This window comes from Bos taurus, chromosome 11 (assembly GCF_002263795.3).
Source record: "Bos taurus isolate L1 Dominette 01449 registration number 42190680 breed Hereford chromosome 11, ARS-UCD2.0, whole genome shotgun sequence".
In the NCBI taxonomy this organism is placed as follows: domain Eukaryota; kingdom Metazoa; phylum Chordata; class Mammalia; order Artiodactyla; family Bovidae; genus Bos; species Bos taurus.
This window is the reverse complement of record NC_037338.1, coordinates 27997556-28018538: the sequence shown is the minus strand read 5'-3', so window position 1 is coordinate 28018538 and position 20983 is coordinate 27997556. Positions and strand designations below refer to the sequence as shown.

The 20983-nt window shown below is 37.2% G+C and overlaps 1 protein-coding gene across 6 annotated transcripts in view; it reads left to right on the top strand.

Moving 5' to 3' along the window:
- Nucleotides 1-20983, top strand: part of SRBD1 (S1 RNA binding domain 1) — a 244524-nt gene that overhangs the window by 32023 nt on the left and 191518 nt on the right. For all 6 annotated transcript variants that reach the window (XR_009496281.1, XM_059891195.1, XM_005212609.5 and 3 more), the window contains 2 exons: nt 905-1040; nt 19507-19610. Coding sequence is in view for 5 of the 6 variants with exons in the window: in XM_059891195.1 (XP_059747178.1) it covers nt 905-1040; nt 19507-19610 (240 nt within the window). In the remaining variant the exon portion in view is untranslated. The remainder of the gene's footprint in view (nt 1-904; nt 1041-19506; nt 19611-20983) is intronic.

The window sequence follows — 20983 nt, the reverse complement described above, 5'->3', positions numbered from 1 at the left end:
GGTATGGATAAATGTGATGACCTCAAAATGAATTTTAGGTGATGGAGAGAGCAGCTTATCCATAGTGTCACACCATTTATAAGAAAGTAAAACCTTTTGACCTAGACACTACTTGGGTTTATGGATCTTATGCCTCCAAAAAAAAAGACATTATTTAAAAACCCCATTTTTAGGTACTCTGTCTTTCCTTTTCTTCTGTATATCGAAAGACAGTTTTTTTGTTTTTGTTTTTTTTTTTTTTGCAGAGGTCTGTTCTTCCTCTCTCTTAACATCTCTAGCTGTGTGAGCTGTGCAGAGGAGAGCAAAGGTGGAGATGAACCAGTTGACTACTGTTGCTTATCAGGGTTTTTGTTGATATAAGGGAGAAAAATTTTCTGTTTCCTCAGTAGCCCTCATAGAAATGAGTTGAAGTAGAAGAATTAATTGCCCAGGTTTTTAAGTGTGTTTTTATAAGTAATCATACTGCTGAAATTTGGTTCAATTTCTAAATTGTCATTGGAAGCTGTCCTGACATATTATCGTTTCCCCTCTTTTTAGCTTTAAATTGGTTCTGACTCCCTAACTCAGCGGTTAGGAAAGGATGATATCTAGGCCAGAATTATTGGTCTCTTGGGTAACTGCAGGTAGTATCTCAACTCATTTAGATGTTTTATAGGAGGCCTGGGTTGATATATAAATAGATTTGTGCTATGCTAGGTATGCTAGACCTATGCTAGCGTGAATAAATGAGGAGTCCTTTTTTCATGGGTCAATATCATTTTTATAGTTGAGCATCATATATAAAAAAATCTTATTTGGTAATTCTTGTTTACTTTTTTGCTAATCTTATTTCTGTATAATGTGTTTCTTTACTGAAATACATGTTAATAACTACTTGTGGTTGAATACTTGTGTATCTGAACAGGTGCCAAGATAGATATATTCATATCCAGTCATCTTTGGCAAAAGTGTCCTCAAAAAAAGTAAATGAAAAAGATATTGATAAGTTTCAGCTCTATCAAAACTTCTCATGCAATATAAGAAACATCCAACATCATCAGGTAAATAAGGAAACTGCTTATTCATGTGGGTAGTAGTAATAATGATAATTCTTCAGATTTATTACTTTTTTTTACTAAGGAATTAAAGAATTTTCAATCAGCTATTTTTTCCTTCATATAAATTTTTATAATTTTCTTATATCCTCTGCATTTCACAAATGGGAATCTCAAGACCCACAGAAGTTAGTAAATGATACTGAGAATTATTAGCAGAGCTAAAAATATAACACTAGGTATCTTGGCTCTCTGGCAGATGATCTTTCTTATTAGACTTTCCTTCCCAGAAAAAGATTTGATCTGGATGTGAGCTCAATTCTGGATCCTTTCCATTTGAAATACAAATTAGAGATACCTGATTTAGAATAAAGTATGAGAAATCTCACCTAGTTATATAAATTATAGTCATTATATGTGTCTTTTAATCTCATTTTTCATTTTACTAATTCTTATCCTAATTGTAGTTATAGGTTATATGTGGAATGTTGCTTAAACTTGTAGAAAAAAATTTTTTTATTACAAACCAATAATACAATAACACTAACTTTTATATTTACCTGTGTAGCTATCTTTACCAGTGTTCTTTACTTCTTTGTATGCTTTTGAGTTACTGTCTAGATTTTATTTCAGCCTGGAGGACTTCCTGTTATGTTTCATGTAGGTTGGGTCAACCCCCTCAGATTTTGTTTTTCTGGAAAAATCTTAATTTCTCCTTATTTTTAAAATTGATTTTTAGTTGTGACAAAATACATATAACAAGCTTTACTATCTTAACTGTTTTTAAGGGTACAGTTTAGTAATGTTAAGTATATTGACATTATTGTGCAACCAATCTCCAGGTTTTTTGTTTTTTTTTTTTATCTTGCAAAACAGCTTTTGTGAATGTAGAATTCTTGGTTGACAGTTTTTTCTTTCAGCACTTTGAATATGTCATTCTATTATCTTTTGACATACATGGTTTTGATGAGAAATCAGCTGTTAATCTTACTGAGCCTTCACATATGATGAATTACTTTTCTTGCTTCATTCAAGATTCTCTTTAGCTTTTGACAATTTGATTATAATTTGTCTTGCTGTGGATCTCCAAGTTTATTCTTCTTGAAGTTTGTTGTGATTCTTGGTTGTGTATATAGATGTTTTTCATCAAAATTGGGAAAATTATGGCCATTATTTTTTCAAATATTCTTTGAGCCCTTTTCTCTCCTGAGTTTTCCTGTTAAATGTATGTTGGCATGCTTTAGAGTATCCCACGAGTCTCTTAGGCTCTGTTCATTTCTTTTCTTTCTTCTCAGAGTGTAATCTCAGTTGACATATCTTCCAAGTTGATTCTTCTTGTTCAAATAGACGATTAAAACCCTTAAGTAAATTTTTCATTTGAGTCATTGTACTTCTTTGCTCAGGAATTTCTCTGGTTCTTTTTTATGATTCCCAATTCTATTGATACTCTGTATTTGTTGGGACAGCATTCTCATGGTTTCTTTTAGGTCTCTGTCTAAGATTTCCTTTAACTGAGCATGTTTATAACAGTTTCAGTTCAGTTCAGTTCAGTTCACTTGCTCAGTCGTGTCCAACCCCATGGACTGCAGCACTCCAGACCTCCCTCTCTATCACCAACTCCCGGAATTTACCCAAACTCATGTCCATCAAGTCAGTGATGCCATCCAACCATCTCATCCTCTGTCGTCCCCTTCTCCTCCTGTCTTCAATCTTTCCCAGCATCAGGGTGTTTTCAAATTAGTCAGTACTTCGCATCAGGTGGCCAAAGTATTGGAGTTTCAGCTTCAGCATCAGTCCCTCCAATGAACACTCAGGACTGATCTTCTTTAGGATGGACTGATTGGATCTCCTTGCAGTCCAAGGGACTCTCAAGAGTCTTCTCCAACACCACAGTTCAGAAGCATTAATTCTTCGGTGCTCAGCTTTCTTTATAGTCCAACTCTCACATCCATACATGATTACTGGAAAAACCATAGCTCTGACTAGACAATTTAAAGTGTGTCTATTAATGCCAATGTCTGAGCTTCCTCAGAGACAGTTTTCTATTAGTTTCTTTTTTCCTGTGAACGTTTGCCTGCCTTGTAATTTGTTGTTAAAACTTGGCAGTTTTAATAAGTTGTCAACACTGAAAATCAGGTTCTCCTCCTCCCCAGCATTTGTTTTTATTGCTGTTATTGTTTTGTGGTTTGTTTAGGGAATTCTAAATTGTTTCTGTAGTCTGTATTCTCTATCATGAATACACAGAAGTCTATGGTCCATTAGCTTAGTTGACATCTGGTTACTTGACAGAGATTTACTTAATCCCTGGAGCCAAAACAAATAACTCTCTCCCCATCCTGCGTATTTGCTCTCATTGGGACATTCATCAATGTTTAGTGAGTGTGTTTACAGCTCTACCTTAGCCTTCACTTCCTCTTTACATGGAACTCAAAGGTCAGACAGAAGTGAAAGGTTAAGGTCTTCTCAGAGCAAGTGTCTTGTCTAGTCCTGAGTACTAGACAAGACACATGACCTCTAAGATTCCCTAAAATATGCAGAAATTTAAAAATGCCTCTTTCCCTCAAGTGTCTCATTTACTGGCTTCTTCCTTTCCCAGTTTTCTGGTCTATCTGATGTTGCTCTAATTATAATTCCTTATCCCCAAGTGTCCCTTTACCTTTGAGACTGCAGCTAACACATTGCCTTTAAATACTTTGGACAGATACCACCTAGGAAATGACATATGCCCTGGGGAAGCTCTGTGACAGGCAAAACAAGGGCAAGTCCTTGAGCCAAACCCTCAGGAAGCATGAAACAGACCGAACCACATAATCACAAGTCTTTAAGAATAAGGTCCATATTGCTCCCTCTAGTACTAGCAACCTGCACCAGAAAAGTAGGCTCTTATCAGTACCACCACTGTTGAACTGGAGAGTGGAGGATGGTAAGTGGGTACGTTAAAAGTGCTGTTTTACAAAAATTCTGCAGCTTCTTTCTTCTTTTAGTGTTCCTCTGTTATAAGTTTTCTTCTTTTTGTGTTCCTCTGGTTGTTGTAAGTTTTTGATTGGATTTCAGAGTTATGAAAAAATTGAATCTGACCGTTTTATGCCAGCTTGTTACTTCTGTAAAGGTTTGGATTTTAGAATTTCCTCCTCGGCCACTTTGGTGATACCATATTTAACAGCATGTATTCCCCTGTTCTGTTCTAAAACCAGCATGTGACTTTAGCCTTATAAAGTGTTATCTTGTTTAATATTATTTAGTTTGAAGTCTACTTTGACATCAGGATTGCAACTTGTATTTTCTTAATGAAAATTGATTCCACCCTTGTTTTAATCTTAACTTTTCAATTATATGAAATGCTTGCTCTTGGTTCTTTTGCTAAAAATTTATAGTCTTCCTTTAGCTGATTGAAGCTGATTCTCTAGTCTAGTATGGAGTTGGCAAAACTTTTCTGTAAATGACCAGAGAGAAAATACTTTAAACTTGGTAGGCTGGATGGCTCTTCCTGCAAATTCGCAACTGCCACTGTAGCAGGAAAGCAGTCATAGATAGTATGTAAGGGAATGAGCACAGTTGTGTTTTTAAAAAAATTCTGTTTGTGAAAACAGATGTTGGATTGGATTTGGTCCATGGGCCATAGTTTGCTGGCCTCTGCTCTTATATTAATGTTTTCTCAAGAAGATTTTATGTGTATAGTACAGGCATGCCTTATTCCATAGTGCTTTGCTTTATTATGCTTTGCAAATACTGCCTAGTTTACAGATTGAAGGTTTGTGACAACTGTGTGTCATACAAGTCTGTTGGCACCAGTTTCCAACACTTGCTGACTTTATGTCTCTTTTGTCACATTTTCATAATTCTCACAATATTTCAAAGTTTTAAGTGTTTGTTATAGTGATCTGTGATCAGTGATCTTAGATGTTACTATTGTAATTGTTTTGGGGTGCCACAACCACACCTGTAAAAGACAGCAAACTGAATTGATAAGTACTGTGTGTGTTCTGACTGCTCCACCAATCAGCTGTTCTCCTTTCTGTCTCTTCCTTGGATCTTACTATTTCCTGAGATACAATAATATTGACATTAGGCCATTTAATTATCCTACAGTGGCCCGTAAGTGTTCAAATGAAAGGAGGAGTTGCACATCTCTCACTTTAAATCAAAAACTAGAAATGATTAAGTTTAGTGAGAAAAATAAGCCAAAAGCTGAGATAGGCTACTGTCTAGCCTCTTGTGCCAAATAGGCAGCCACGTTGTCAATGCAAAGGATACATTCTTGAAGGAAACTGAAAGTGCTACTCTAAGGAACAAAGAATGATAAGAATAAAAAGCAGCCTTTTGATGATATCGAGAAATTTTCAGTGGTCTAGGTAGAAGATCAAAGCAGCAGTAACACTTCCTTATGCTATGCTATGCTAAGTCACTTCAGTCGTGTCCGACTCTGTGTGATCCCATAGACGGCAGCCCACCAGGCTCCCCCGTCCCTGGGATTCTCCAGTCAAGAACACTGGAGTGGGTTGCCATTTCCTTCTCCAATGCATGAAAATGAAAAGTGAAAACGAAGTCGCTCAGTCGTGTCTGACTCTTAGCGACCCCATTGACTGTAGCCTACCAGGCTCCTCCATCCATGGGATTTTCCAGGCAAAAGTACTGGAGTGGGGTGCCATTGCACGGGCCAAGCTATCTTTAATTCTGTGAAGGCTGAAAGTTGAGGAGGCTGCAGAAGAAAAGTTTGAAACTAGCAGAGGTTGGTTCATGAGGTTTAAGGAAAGAAGCAATCTTCATAACTTAAAAGTGCAAGCTGGGGACTTCCCTGGTGGTGCAGTGGTTAGGACTCCATGCTTCCACTGCAGGGGGCACGGATTGAGTCCTGGTTGGTGAAATAAGACCTTTTGTGCTATTTAGCTCAACCAAAAAAAGGAAAAAAATGGTGAAACAGCACATGCTAATGTAGAAGCTGCAACAAGTTATCCAGAAAATCTAACAAGATAATTAATGAAGGTAGCTACAATAAGCAACAGATTTTCATTATAGACAAAAAACAGCCTTATACTTGAGGAAGATGCCATCTAGGACTTTCATAGCTAGAGAGGAAAAAATGCCTGACTTCAAAGCTTCAAAGGATACAGTCTCTCTTGTTAGGGACTAATGGAGCTGGTGACTTGAAATTGAAGCCAATGTTCATTTACCAATGCTCTATAAATGGAACAACAAAGAAAGCCAGGATAACAGCACATCTGTTTACAACATGGTTTGCTGAATACTTTAAGCCTACAGTTGAGTTCTACTGCTCAGGAATAAAGATGCCTTTCAAAATATTATTGCTCATTCACAATGCACCTGGTCACCCAAGAGTTCTGATGGAGATGTACAATGAGATTAATGTTGTTTTCATGCCTAACACAGCATCCAGTCTGCAAGGAGTAATTTTGACTATCAAGTCTTATTATTTATGAAATGCATTTCAGAAGACTATAGGTGCTATAGAAAATCCTCTGATGGATTTGGGCAAAGTAAATTGAAAACCTCTAGAAAAGATTAAAAAATGAAGATCATGGCATCTGGTCCCATCACTTCATGGCAAATAGATGGGAAAACAATGGAAACAGTGACAGACTTCATTTTGGGGGGCTCCAAAATCACTGCAGACAGTAACTGGAGCCATGAAATTAGAAGACGCTTGGTCCGTGCAAGAAAAGCTATGACAAACCTAGATAGCATATTAAAAAGCAGAGACATCACTTTGCTGACAAAGGTCCATCTAATCAAAGCTGTGGTTTTTCCAGTAGTTGTGTATGGATGTAAGAGTTGGACCACAAAGAAGGCTGAGCACTGAAGAATTGATGCTTTCTTATTGTGGTGTTGGAGAAGACTCTTGAGAATCCCTTGGACTGCAAGGAGATCAAAACAGTCAACCCTAAGGAAATCAGCCCTGAATATTCATTGCAAGGACTGATGCTGAAGCTGAAGCGCCAGTAGTACTTTGGCCACCTGATGTGAAGAGCTGGAAAAGACCCTGATGCTGGGAAAGATAGAAGGCAGGAGGAGAAGGGGACAACAAACAAAGGACGAGATGGTTGGATGGCATCACTGACTCGATGGACATGAGTTTGAGCAAGCTCCAGGAGATGGTGAAGGACAGGAAAGCCTGGAGTGCCGCAGTCCATGGGGTCTCAAAGAGTTGGACACAACTGAGGGACTGGACAACAAGAAAGGATTCACCATTCTAGATGCCATTAAGACCATTTGTGATTCGTGGGAAGAGATATGGTATCAATGTTAATAGGAATTTGGAAGAAGTTGATTTCAGTCTTTATGGGTGACTTTTAAGGGTTCAAGACTTCAGTGAAGGAAATAACTGAAGCTATGATACAAATAGCAAGAAAGCTAGAATTAGAAGTAGAGCCTAAAGATGTGAAAGAATTATCATCTTGTGACTTAACTAATGGACAAGGAGTTACTTTTTATGGATGAGCAAAGAAAGATGTTTCTGTGAGATGGAATCTGCTCCTGGTACAGATGTTGGAAAGATTGTTGAGATGGCAACAAATGATTTATTAATAGAATGTTACATCAGCTTTGTTGGTAAAGCAGTGTCAGGTTTTGAGGGGATTGATTCCAGGTTCTACTGTGGGTAAAATGCTGTCAGCATTTGCCTGTTACAGAGAAATTGTTCCAGAAAGGAAGGGTCAATTGATGTGGCAAACTTCATTGTTGTCTTATTTTAAGAAATTGTCATAGCCACCCCAATCTTCTGCAGCCACCACCCAGATCATTCAGCAGCCACCAAAACTGAGGCAAGACCCTCCACTAACAAAAAGATGATGACTTGCTGAAGGTTCAGATGATAATTAACATTATTTAGCAATGAAGTATTTAAAATTTTTCTAAAATATTTATTGAAATATAGTTGTACAATTTTATATAAATGGCAGGTTACGTATATCAATTCACAAATTTTAAAGGTTTATGCTCCATTTATAGTCATTATAAAATATTGGTTATATTTCCTGTGTTGTATAGTATATCCTTGTAGCTTATTTTATACATAGTTTGTAACCCTTTAAAAAAATTGTCTATTTTTATTTCATTTTTTGACTGCTCTGCATCTTTGTTGTGGCATGTAGGCTTTCTCTAGTTGTAGAGAGCAGGAGCTACTCTTTGTTGTGGTGTGAGGACTTCTCACTGTGGTGACTTCTCTTGTGGAGGATGGGCTCTAGAGCCCTAGCTCAGTAGTTGGGCACACAGACTTAGTTGCTCCATGGCACGTGGGATCCTCCTGGACCAGGAGTTGAACCCATGTCCCCTGCTTTGGCAGGTGAATTATTAACTACTCGACCACCAGGTGGAGAAGGCAATGGCACCCCACTCCAGTACTCTTGCCTGGAAAATCCCATGGGCAGAGGAGCCGGGTAGGCTGCAGTCCATGGGGTCGCTAAGAGTCGGACACGACTGAGCGACTTCACTTTCACTTTTCACTTTCATGCATTGGACAAGGAAATGGCAACCCACTCCAGTATTCTTGCCTGGAGAATCCCAGGGATGGGGGAGCCTGGTGGGCTGCCGTCTATGGGGTCGCACAGAGTCAGACACAACTGAAGCGACTTAAAAGCAGCAGCAGCAGCAGACCACCAGGGAGGTCCCTAGTTTGTACCTCTTAATCCCTTTCCCCTATCTTTTCCTCTCCTCCATTCCCTCACCCCACTGGTACACTAGTTTGTTCTCTGTATCCGTGTATCTTTTTTTGCTGTATTCTGTAATTTGTTGTATTTCTATATTCCACATATAAGTGATATCATAATATTTTTCTTCTCTATCTGGCTATTTCACTTAGCATAATACCCTCCCTGTTCATCCATGTTGTTACATATGACAAAAATTTTCTTCTTTTTTATGGCTGTGTGTGTGTGTTGATATATACCACATCTTCTTTATCCATTCTTCTGTTGAAGGACACTTAAATTGCTTCCATATCTTGGCAATTGTAAATAATTCGGCTTTGAACATTGCGGTGCATGTATCTTTCTGAGTTAGTGTTTTTGTTTTGGATATACACTCAGCAGTGGAATTCCTGGGTCATATGACAGTTCTACTTTTAGTTTTTTGAGAAACTTCCATGCTGTTTTCCCCAGTGGCTGCATCCATGCTGTTTTCCCCAGTGGCTGCACCAATTTACATTCCCAGCAACTGTGTACAGGGTTCCCTATTCCATATCCTCGCCAACATTTGTTATTTGTGTTCTTTTTGGTGATAGCCGCTTTTAAATTAAGGTATGTACATTTTTTTCTTTTAAGACATATTGTTATTGTATACCTAGACTACAGTATAATATAACTTTTATATGCACTGGGTAACCAAAAAATATGACTTGCTTTATTGTGATAGTTGCTTTATTGTAGTAGTCTGAAGCTGAATCTGTTTCAGTATCTCTGAGATTCACCTGTATTCTCTGACTTTATGACACAGTCACAATTGTTTCCTTTGTCCTTGATACTTGAAGGACAGCTTGGCTCAGTATATTTTTTCCTTGCATTTCCTTTCCTTATGTTTGTCAAATATGTTTCTCTGTTGTCTTGCGTCGCATGTTTTCATTTGCTTGTTTGTTTTTGGAAATCAGATGTCAGTCTCATTTTCTGTTTTCTAGAAGAACTGAAGATGTGGGTCCTGTGTTGTTTATTCCTTTACTTTATTGGTTTATACAAGGATGAGGGCGATTTGGAATCAGGACACTGCCAATGTTCTTTAAACCTGGAATTCCTCAAGAAATCATTTAAAAAATTTATTTTGTCCTCCTTTCTGAATTTTACTATTATAAGGAGAAGATAATGAAAAAGACATTGTACAGGAGACAGGGAGCAAGACCATCCCCAAGAAAAAGAAATGCAAAAAGCAAAATGGCTGTCTGAGGAGGCCTTACAAATAGCTGTGAAAAGAAGGGAAGCAAAAAGCAAAAGAGAAAAGGAAAGTATACCCATTTGAATGCAGAGTTCCAAAGAATACAGGGAGAGATAAGAAAGCCTTCCTCAGGGATCAATAAAAGAAATAGAGGAAAACAACAGAATGGGAAAGACTAGAGATCTCTTCAAGAAAATTAGAGATACCAAGGGAACATTTCATGCAAAGATGGTCTCAATAAAGGACAGAAATGGTATAGACCTAACAGAAGCAGAAGATATTAACAAAAGATGGCAAGAATACACAGAGAACTGTACAAAAAAGATCTTCATGACCCAGATAATCATGAAGGTGTGATCACTCACTCTTAACATAGAGCCGGACATCCTGGAATGTGAAGTCAGGTGAGCCTTAGGAAGCATCACTACTAACAAAGCTAGTGGAAGCGATGGAATTCCAGTTGAGCTTTTTCAAATGCTAAAAGATAATGCTGTGAAAGTGCTGAAATCAATGTGCCAGCAAATTTGGAAAACTCAACAGTGGCCATAGGACTGGAAAAGGTCAGTTTCATTCCAATCCCAAAGAAAGGCAAAGAATGCTCAAACTACCGCACAATTGCACTCATCTCACACACTAGTAAAGTAATGCTCAAAATTCTCCAAGCCAGGCTTCAGCAGTACGTGAACTGTGAACTTCCAGATGTTCAAGCTGATTTTAGAAAAGGCAGAGGAACCAGAGATCAAATTGCCAACATCTGCTGGATCATGGAAAAAGCAAGAGAGTTCCAGAAAAACATCTATCTCTGCTTTATTGACTATGCCAAAGCCCCTGACTGTGTGGATCCCAATAAACTGTGGAAAATTCTAAAAGAGATGGGAATGGCAGACCACCTCACCTGCCTCTTGAGAAACCTGTATACAGCTCAGGAAGCAACAGTTAGAACTGGACATGGAACAACAGAATGGTTCCAAATAGGAAAAGGAGTATGTCAAGGATGTATATTGTCACCCTGCTTATTTAACTTCTATGCAGAGTACATCATGAGAAATTCTGGGCTGGAAGAAGCACAAGCTGGAGTCAAGGTTGCCGGGAGAAATATCAATAACCTCAGATATGCAGATGACACCACCCTTATGGCAGAAAGTGAAGAGGAACTAAAGAGCCTCTTGATGAAAGTGAAAGAAGAGAGTGAAAAAGTTGGCTTAAAGCTCATCATTCAGAAAATGAAGATCATGGCATCTGGTCCCATCACTTCATGGGAAATAGATGGGGAAACAGTGGAAACGGTGTCAGACTTTATTTTTCTGGGCTCCAAAATTACTGTGGATGGTGATTGCAGCCATGAAATTAAAAGACACTTACTTCTTGGAAGGAAAGTTATGACCAACCTAGACAGCATATTAAAAAGCAGAGACATTACTTTGTCAACAAAGGTCCATCTAGTCAAGGCCATGGTTTTTCCAGTGGTCATGTATGGATGTGAGAGTTACACTGTAAAGAAAGCTGAGTGCTGGGAAGAATTGATGCTTTTGAACTGTGGTGTTGGAGAAGACTCTTGAGAGTCCCTTGGACTGTAGGTAGATCCAACCAGTCCATCCTAAAGGACATCAGTCCTGGGTGTTCATTGGAGGGACTGATGTTGAAGCTGAAACTCCAGTACTTTGGCTACCTGATGTGAAGAACTGACTTATTTGGAAAGACCCTGATGCTGGGAAAGATTGAGGGCAGGAAGAGAAGGGGACAGCAGAGGATGAGATGGTTGGATGGCATGACCGACACAGTGAACATGGGTTTCAGTGAACTCCGGGAGTTGACGATGGACAGGGAGGCCTGGCGTGCTGTGGTTCATGGGGTGGCAAAGAGTCGGACATGACTGAACGACTGAACTGAACTGAATGAAAAAGACTAGAATGTATTACTTTTCATAATGATGTTTAATTATCATCACTAAAATTTTTGAAAACTTATACGGTGGTATACATTTGAAAATGTTTTTTTTTTATTTTTGTGTGTGTAACAAAAAAGAATCTTCAGTTATGCTACAAACATTCTTGAACACTAACTGTGCATTTGTTCCTTCTTAGGGTATATAGGTGACATGGTCCCTGCTCTTGAGCTTTTGAAGTGTTTCACTGTTATATCTAAGTTGTCTGTTTTTACTTTTGTGTACAGTGTATCACATGGGGTAAAGTGCATACTTCTGATAATTGGAAAAATTGTTAGAGTGAAGTTTTACTTACCTACTTATTGTCTACTGATACAGCCTAATGAAAAATAATTTTTAGCAAAACCAGTTACTAAACTACTAAAATTCCATTTGCAGAAATTATTGGGCTGTTAGACATTGTCTCCTTTCATTTGATTTAATTTTATTGCGACTTTGGAAAAAATCGTTTTATTCTGTTAATAATAAATATGAATAATACTTCTGTTTTGAATGCCAAAAAACATTTTGGTTTCTGCATTTTAACTAGTATGCATAGCACATGTGACATTCTGAGTTAGTTGTTGTTGCATTTAAATTTGTGATTGACACACTTTTCTAAGTGACAATACTAAGACCTGAGAAAGTAGAGCGTTTTGGGTAATGTCAGTTTTGAAAAACAGCCCTGTGTTTTGAGAATTTTTCAGTTATCTTGGAGGCTAGAGTGATGATATGCCAGCTCAGAAAGATGATTTTTCCATCCCTATGATGCTAAGGCCTCATGTCCCCAACTCTGAACTCTGCTTTTCAGCCTCCACATAGATAGCCAAGCATATAGCATCCCAGAATACAGCAGCAAGGGAGAATGATGACAGACTGTGATGAAGGAACAACAGTGGCTGGAACTCCTTCTCCAAATACTGTAGGAAGAGCTGTTGTAGCTGTCTACTAAATTGACATTATTTCTTCTTGCTGCATCTTGTTTTCTTTTGTTTTTTTTGTACGTTGGTTCCTTAGTGTGCTCCTTTCCACAACATGGATTTGTAACTCAGCCTATTCTTTTTTAATAATAGCTTCTTTCACTGATGTCTCACTTTCTGTGCCTTTTAATAGTACCACTTTTACATTCAGTGCTGCTGTCATCTACAGTACTTCTGGTATATCTTTCAATTCTGTTCAGCCACTCAGTCATGTCCGACTCTTTGCGACCCCATGGACTGCAGCATGCCAGGCTTCCCTGTCCATCACCAACTCCTGGAGCTTGCTCAAATTCATGTCCATTGAGTCGGTGATACAACCATCTCATCCTCTGTCCTCCCCTTCTCCTGCCTTCAATCTTTCCCAGCATTAGGGTCTTTTCAAATTAGTCAGTTCTTCGCATCAGGTGGCCAAAGTATTGGAGTTTCAGCTTCAGCATCAGTCCTTTCAGTGAATATTCAGGACTGATTTCCTTTAGGATAGACTGGTTGGATCTCCTTGCAGTCCAAGGGATTCGCAAGAATCTTCTCCAACACCACAGTTCAAAGACATCAATTCTTCGGCACTCAGCTTTTTTTTTATAGTTCAACTCTCACATCAATACATGGCTACTGAAGAAGCCATAGCTTTGACTATATGGACCTTTGTTGGCAAAGTAATGTCTCTGCTTTAAAAAAAAATTTTTTTTAATTGAAGGATAATTGCTTTACAGAATTTTGTGGTTTTCTGTCATACATCAACAAGAATCCACCATAGGTATACCCGTTTCCCCTCCCTCCAGATCTCCCTCCCATCTCCCTTCCCACCCCACCCTTCAGCCTGTCACAGAGCCCCTGTTTGAGTTCCCTGAGTCTTACAGAAAATTCCCTTTGGCTCTCTGTTTTACACATGGTATTGTAAATTTCTGTGTTACTCTCTCCATACATCTCCCCTTCTCCCTCCTCTCCTCCCACTTTGTCCATAGGTCTGTTCTCTATGTCCATTTCTTCATTGCCACCCTGAAAATATATTCATCAGTGCCATCTCTTCAGATTCCATATATATGTGTCAGTATACGATATTTATATTTCTTTTTCTGACTTACTTCACTAAGTATAATGGGCTCTAGTTTCGTCCACTTCATTAGAACAGATTCACATGTGTTCCTTTTTATGGCTGAGTAGTATTCCATTGTATATATGTACCACAGCTTCTTTATCCATTTTCTGACAATGGACATCTAGGTTGCTTCCATGTTCTAGCTATTGTAGATAGAGCTGCAGTGAACACTGGGGTATGTGTATCTTTTTCAGTTTTGATTTCCTTAGGGTATATGCCTAGAAGTGAGATTGCTAGGTTATATGGTGGTTTTACTGATTTGCATTTATCTGACAGTGAGTGATGTTGAGCATCTTTTCATGTGCTTGTTAGCCATCTGTATGTCTTCTTTGGAGGAATGTCTCTTGAGGTCTCTTTCCCACCTTTTGATTGGGTTGTTTTTTTGGTATTGAATTGTATAAGCTGCTTGTATGTTTTGGAAATTAATTCTTTATCAGTTGTCTCCCTTGGTATTATTTTCTCCATTTTGAGGGCTGTCTTCACCTTTTAAAGCTTTCAAGTTTAATTAGGTCCCACTTGTTTATTTTTGTTTTTATTTCCATTACTCTAGGAGGTGAGTCATAGAAGATCTTGCTTTGATTTATGTCATTGAGTGTTCTGCCTATGTTCTCTTTTCTAAGAGTTTAATAGTTTCTGGTATTACATTTATGTCTTTAATCCATTTTGAGTTCTGCTTTTTAATATGCTGTCTAGAATGATCATAGCTTTTCTTCCAAGGAGCAAGTGTCTTTTAATTTCATCGCTGAAGTCACCATCTGCAGTGATTTTGGAGCCCCCAAAATAGTCTCTCACTGTTTCCATTGTTTCTCTATTTGCCATGAAGTGATGGGACTGGGTGTCATGATCTTAGTTTTCCGAATGTTGAGTTTTAAGCCAGCTTTTTCACTCTCCTCTTTTACTTTCATCAAGAGGCTCTTTAGTTGTTCTTTACTTTCTGTCATAAGGGTAGTGTCATATGCGTATCTGAGGTTATTGATATTTCTCCCAGCAATCTTGATTCCAGCTTCAGTGGAATCCTCCAGTCCAGCGTTTCTCATGATGTACTCTGCATATAAGTTAAATAAGCAGGGTGACAATATACAGCCTTGATGTACTCCTTTCCCGATTTGGAACCAGTCTGTTCCATGTCCAGTTCTAACTGTTGCTTCCTGACCTGCATACAGGTTTCTCAAGAGGCGGGTCAGGTGGTCTGGTATTCCCATCTCTTTCAGAATTTTCCACAGTTTGTTGTGATCCACACAGTCAAAGGCTTTGGCATAGTCAATAAAGCAGAATTAGGTGCTTTTCTGGAGCAAAGGTGAGAATGGCCTTGTATTATATTTTAATAAATAAAGATTAAATAACTTCTACTCTATTATTGTATTCTGCATGAATGAATTTATTATCTATAAATCTTTGGATAAAGAACTTTTATTTACTGTTGAGTGTTCCTTTCACTATTTTAGAGAGCTGGCAGACATTGAAGGTTTTGTCCAGCCCCAAATAAAGTTTATTTTGCATTAAAAATTTATTTTTAAGTGATTATTTCTGCCAGTGTTTACCTTAGAAATATCTCAAATATATTTAAAGTGTTTTTAAAGTATCTATAGTTTTTTAAACTTTGACAATTTGTTCTGTATTTAACATTTTACTTGAAAATACTTTTAAAATTTATATAAAGTTTCAAAAAGATATATACTTTTCCTTTTTTATGTAGCAGTGAAATTGCTGAATTATATAGTATCTTTCTTTAACCTTTTGAAGAACTGCCATATTGTTGTCCAAAGTGGCTACACTATTTTACCTTTCCACCAACAGTTTATGAGGATTCTGTTTCTTTATATCCTAATCCGTACTTACTCCCTGTCTTTTTTATTGTGGCCATTTTATTATGAAGTCATATCTCATTATGGTTTTGATTTGCATTTCTCTAGTAAAAACTGATGTTGAGCATCTTTTTATGTACCCATTGAACATTACTATATTATCTTTGGAAAAATATGTCTGTGGCCCTTTTGAATATTTTTAGTTAGGTTTTGTCTTTTTACTGTTGAGTTATGAGTTGTATGTTCAGGTGTAAGTCCTTTGTATGATGTATGATTTGCAAAACTTTAAAAAATTTTTTTGCTGAGGGCTTTCTTTTCACTTTCTTGACAGTATTCTATGAGGTTTAGAGAGTATAATCTTGTTAAAGTCATCTGTGTAGTTTTTTTATTGTGTTGATTATGCTTGTGGTGTTTTACCTAAGGCTGTATGTAACTTAAGACTATGTATTTTCTCATGTATTTTCTTCTAAGTGTCTTATATCAAGGGGTGTGATCAATTTTGAGCTAATTTTTGTGTATGATGTGTGGAAACAATCCAACTTCATACTTATGCATGTGACCACCCATTGTCCCAGCGTCACTTACCAAAAAGGCTATTTTCCCCATTAAACTGTCTTAGCACCGTTACTGACATTCACTTGATGGTGGATGTATAGATTTATTTCTGGACTGTCAGTTCTATTCTGTTGATCTGTATGTTTATCTTTAATGCCACACTGTTGTTTACTGTAGTTTGTAATTGAGAAGCAACAGTCCTCCAGGTTTGTTCTTTTTTTAAACAAGATTGACTTGTTTATGCTGGGTCCCTTTAATTTCTGTTTGAATCTTGGAGTTTGTTCAATTTCTGCAACAAAATCGACTGGGATTTGATAGGGCTTATATTGAGTTTATGAATTAATTTGGGGATTATTGCCATTTAGCAATATTAAGCCTTTTGGTCCATGGACCTGGGATGTCTTTCCATTTATTTGGGTTCAATTAAAAAAAAAAATGTTTATAGTTTTCAAGAGTATAAGTTTTAAACGTATTTTGTTAAATTTATTCCTAAGTATTTTATTCTTGCTGGTGGTATGGTAAATAGAATTAAAAAAAATTATTTTCCTAATGTTTATTGCTAGTGTGTAGAAACTGATTATCCTGCAACCTTGCTGAACTGTATTAGTTCAAATAGTTTTATAGTGAATTTCTTAGGATTTAGTGTAAGCAAGAGCATATTATCTGCAAATAGAGATAGTTTTACTTCGTTCTTTTCAATCTAGAGGCCTTTTATTTCTTGGGTAATTCTCCAGGATGGAACCTTTAATAAAGTGTTGACTAGAAGTGCAAGAGGAGACACTCTTGTAATCGTAGAGAGAAAACATCCAGTCTTTTACTGTTAAATATTATGTTTTCTGTGGAGTTTTTGTATGTACCTTTATCATGTTGAAGAGTTTGCTTTCTGTTCCTAGTTTACTCTGTATTTTTTATCATGAACAAGTGCTGGAATTTTTTCAATTATTACTTCTGCATTTATTGACACGACCATGTAATTTTTGTTTTTTATTCTATTGTTAATGATGTATTATGCTAGCTGCTTTTTGGATATTAAATCAACCTTGCATTCCTGGAATTAATCCCTTTTGAGCCTCATGTATAATTTTTTAAGTATGTTTATGAGTTTGGTTTACTATTACTAGTATTTTATTGAGAATGTTTGCATCTATATTCCTAAGAAGTAACAGTCTTTACATTTTTCTTACAGTGTTCTTGTCTGGTTTTGGTATTAGGGTAAACAGAATCAGGAAGCTTTTTTTGTTCCTATTGTATTTTTCGAGGAGTTTGTGATGAATTGGTATTGATTCTTCTTTAAATATTTAGTGGAATTCAGCAGTGTAGCCATAGGAGCCTGGGTTTTTCCTTGTGGGAAAATTTAAAATTATTAATTCTATCTTTTTACTTGTTAGGGATCATTGTGGATTTTCTGTTTCTTTTTTGTTCTATTTTGGAAGTTGGTGTCTTTTTAGGAATTTGTTCATTTGATTAACCTAATTTGGTATATAGTTGTAGTATTCTCTTATGATCCCTTTTATTTTTATTTCTATAATATTCATATTAATGGCTCCTTTCACTCCTGATTTTGATAATTGGAATGTCTCCTTCTTTGCCTTGGTCATCTATTGAAAGGCTTGTTGATTTTGCTGATATTTTCCAAGACCTAGCTTCTGGTTTTGTTGATATTTTTTGTTGTTCTCTATTCTGTATTTTATTTAGTTCCCTTCCATTGTTTATTATTTTCTTCCTTCTGCTTGCTTTAGGTTTGCTTTGTTTGCTGTTTTTGAGGAGTGTTTTTAATGTGTTTTAAAATAATTAATTCTTTTAATATACTGATTAAAAGCAGAGACAGCTTGATGTGAATTTAAATTCCTCCTTTGCTACTTGCTGGCTTTTTGGTCTTGGACAAGTTAGTTTTAGAAGAATTATCATATAAAAGTAAGATGATAGCACATGCATTACTGGTGGCTTTGAAGATAAATGAGGTGACATATTTAGTGCTTAGATGGACCTGACAATTAGTAAGTGCTCAATAAATGGTAATGATTAGTAGTTGTTAAATATTCCACTTAGAGTTTTGCATATTTGTATTTATCTTAGTGATGTCTTTTAACAAATGAAGGAAGTATATCCTTTTAAGCCTAGTTTACAGTCCCCAAACTTTCTGGCACCAGGGACCAGTTTTGTGGAAGATTATTTTTCTATAGGCTTGGGGTGTGGGGGTGGGGTAGGATGTGGAGTGGATGGTTTCAGGGTGATTTAAGCCCTTTACATTTATAGTGCGCTTTGTTTCTATTACTTCTATTTATTGTGTACTGTATTTCTGTTATTATTACATTAGCTCTATCGCAGATCATCAGGCAGTAGATCCCAGAGGTAAGGAACCTCTGCTCTCAGTTCAGTTCAGTTGCTCAGTCATGTCCAACTCGTTGCGACCCCATGGACTGCAGCAGCACGCCAGGTTTCCCTGTCCATCACCAACTCCCGGAGCTTACTCAAACTCATGTCCATTGAGTTGGTGATGCCATCCAATTACCTCATCCTCTGTCATCCCTTTTTCCTCCCACTTTCAGTCTTTCCCAGCATCAGGGTCTCTTCCAGTGAGTCAATTCTTGGCATCAGGTGGCCAAGGTACTGGAATTTCAGCTTCAGCATCAGTCCTTCCAATGAATATTCAGGACTGATTTCCTTTAGGATGGACTGGTTTGATCTCCTTGCAGTCCAAGGGACTCTAAAGAGTCTTCTCCAACACCACAGTTTGAAAGCATCAATTCTTTGGCACTCAGCTTTCTTTATAGTCCAACTCTCACATCCATCCATGACTACTTAAAAAACCGTAACTTTGACTAGACAGACCTTTGTTGGCAAAGTAATGTCTCTGCTTTTTAATATGCTGTCTAGGTTGGTCATAGCTTTTCTTCCAAGGAGCAAGTGTCTTTTTAATTCCATGGCTGCAGTCACCATCTACAGTAATTTGGAGCTCTAGGTGATCAAAAACTTTGAGTTAGTAGAATCTGAAATGAGATTTTAGATCACTGAAGTCTCTTCCTGTGACTGTCATAGGCTTTGTAGCTCTATTTTATTTTGGAAAAAAGTATTTAAAAATGAGTGTTTTTGAATACATTCTTGATAAATAAATGAACTGATAGAACTGTAACCTGGGTAACCACCCAATTTGTTTCACAAGTGTTGACTGATTAAATTGATCATTTATGTATTTTGTGGATCATCATTCTTTACTCTATATGTTTGCACTCAGATTCTGGCAATTAACCGTGGAGAAAATTTGAAGATACTGACTGTCAAGGTTAACATTCCTGATGGAGTAAAGAAAGAGTTCTGCAAGTGGTGCATACAAAACAGGTTTTTACAGAATTTCTTTCTTTCATTTTAAAAATGCTTTATCGAGATCTATATGGAAAGATGTCCGTTGTGTTAAAAAATAAACAATGGATAGATATGTATCTTTTTTACATTTTTATAAAACGTGTGTGTTGAAATAGGAACTGTCTGGCAAGTATGTAAGAATTATTAATAATTGCTATTTCTGGGAAGAAGGACTTTCAGTTTAATCTGTATCATATAAATCTTTTATGCTGCTGCTACCGCTGCTAAATTGCTCCAGTCATGTCCGACTCTGTGCGACCCCATAGACAGCAGCCCACCAGGCTCCCCCGTCCCTGGGATTCTCCAGGCAAGAACAGTGGAGTGGGTTGCCATTTCCTTCTCCAATGCATGAAAGTGAAAAATGACAGTGAAGTCGCTCAGTTGTGTCCGACTCTTCGTGACCCCATGGACTGCAGCCTGCCGGGCTCTTGCGCCCATGAGATTTTCCAGGCAAGAGTACTGGAGTAGGTTGCCATTGCCTTCTCCAAATCTTTTCTAAAGAGCATTTTTTCTTTTTTGAAAAAGATGAATTAACAGAAACATATTGTGTATAGTATATTTGAAGTCTTTTGTTCATTAAGGATAATTGAGACAAAATTTTATCAGATATCATATGAATAGTGAATGAATTACTGGCCACTAGCCTTTTTTATTTTTTAAAATTAGCTTTTAGTGTCAGTGCATGGGATAGTCGTATAGTAAATCATTCTGTCCCCAAATGTTTGTCATATCACTTTGAGAAAATGCTACACTAAAGTGATTCTGTAGTAGATTGTCATGTAGTAGATTTAAAGGGAACTGTACCCTATATCCATTTCTCTTTTAAATATGGGAAAATGAAAGCTAGATGGAGAGAGCCTACCTTTATCTATAGATACAAAATTGGGGGAGTGTATTTCTTTGCCAAAGTGGAGTATGTTTCTTTGTCTAAAGGGGTTAGCAAAGCATGTCTCTGTCAAAAACACACATGTAAGCCCTGGGTCTTTTTCATTTGTTTATAGTACTTTCTTTAAAAAATTTTTTTTTAATTTTAATTTCTTTATTTTTAATTGAAGGATGATTGCTTTACAATATTGGTTTGATTTCTGCCATACAGCAGCATGAATTAGCTATAGGTGTACTTATGTCCCTTCTCTCTTGAACCTCCCTCCCACCTCCCACCCCTGCCTGCCCCTCTGGGTTGTAACAGAGCCCCAGTTTTACAGTACTTTCTTGACCCATGTAGGAATCTGAGGTTTGTGACCTCTGTCTTAATCTGTGTGCTTCATTGTACACATCTTATGTACCATGTCTTTTGTATTGTGGGATTTTAATTAAAGTGCTGCCCTTCTTAGTATTTATTCAGAGAT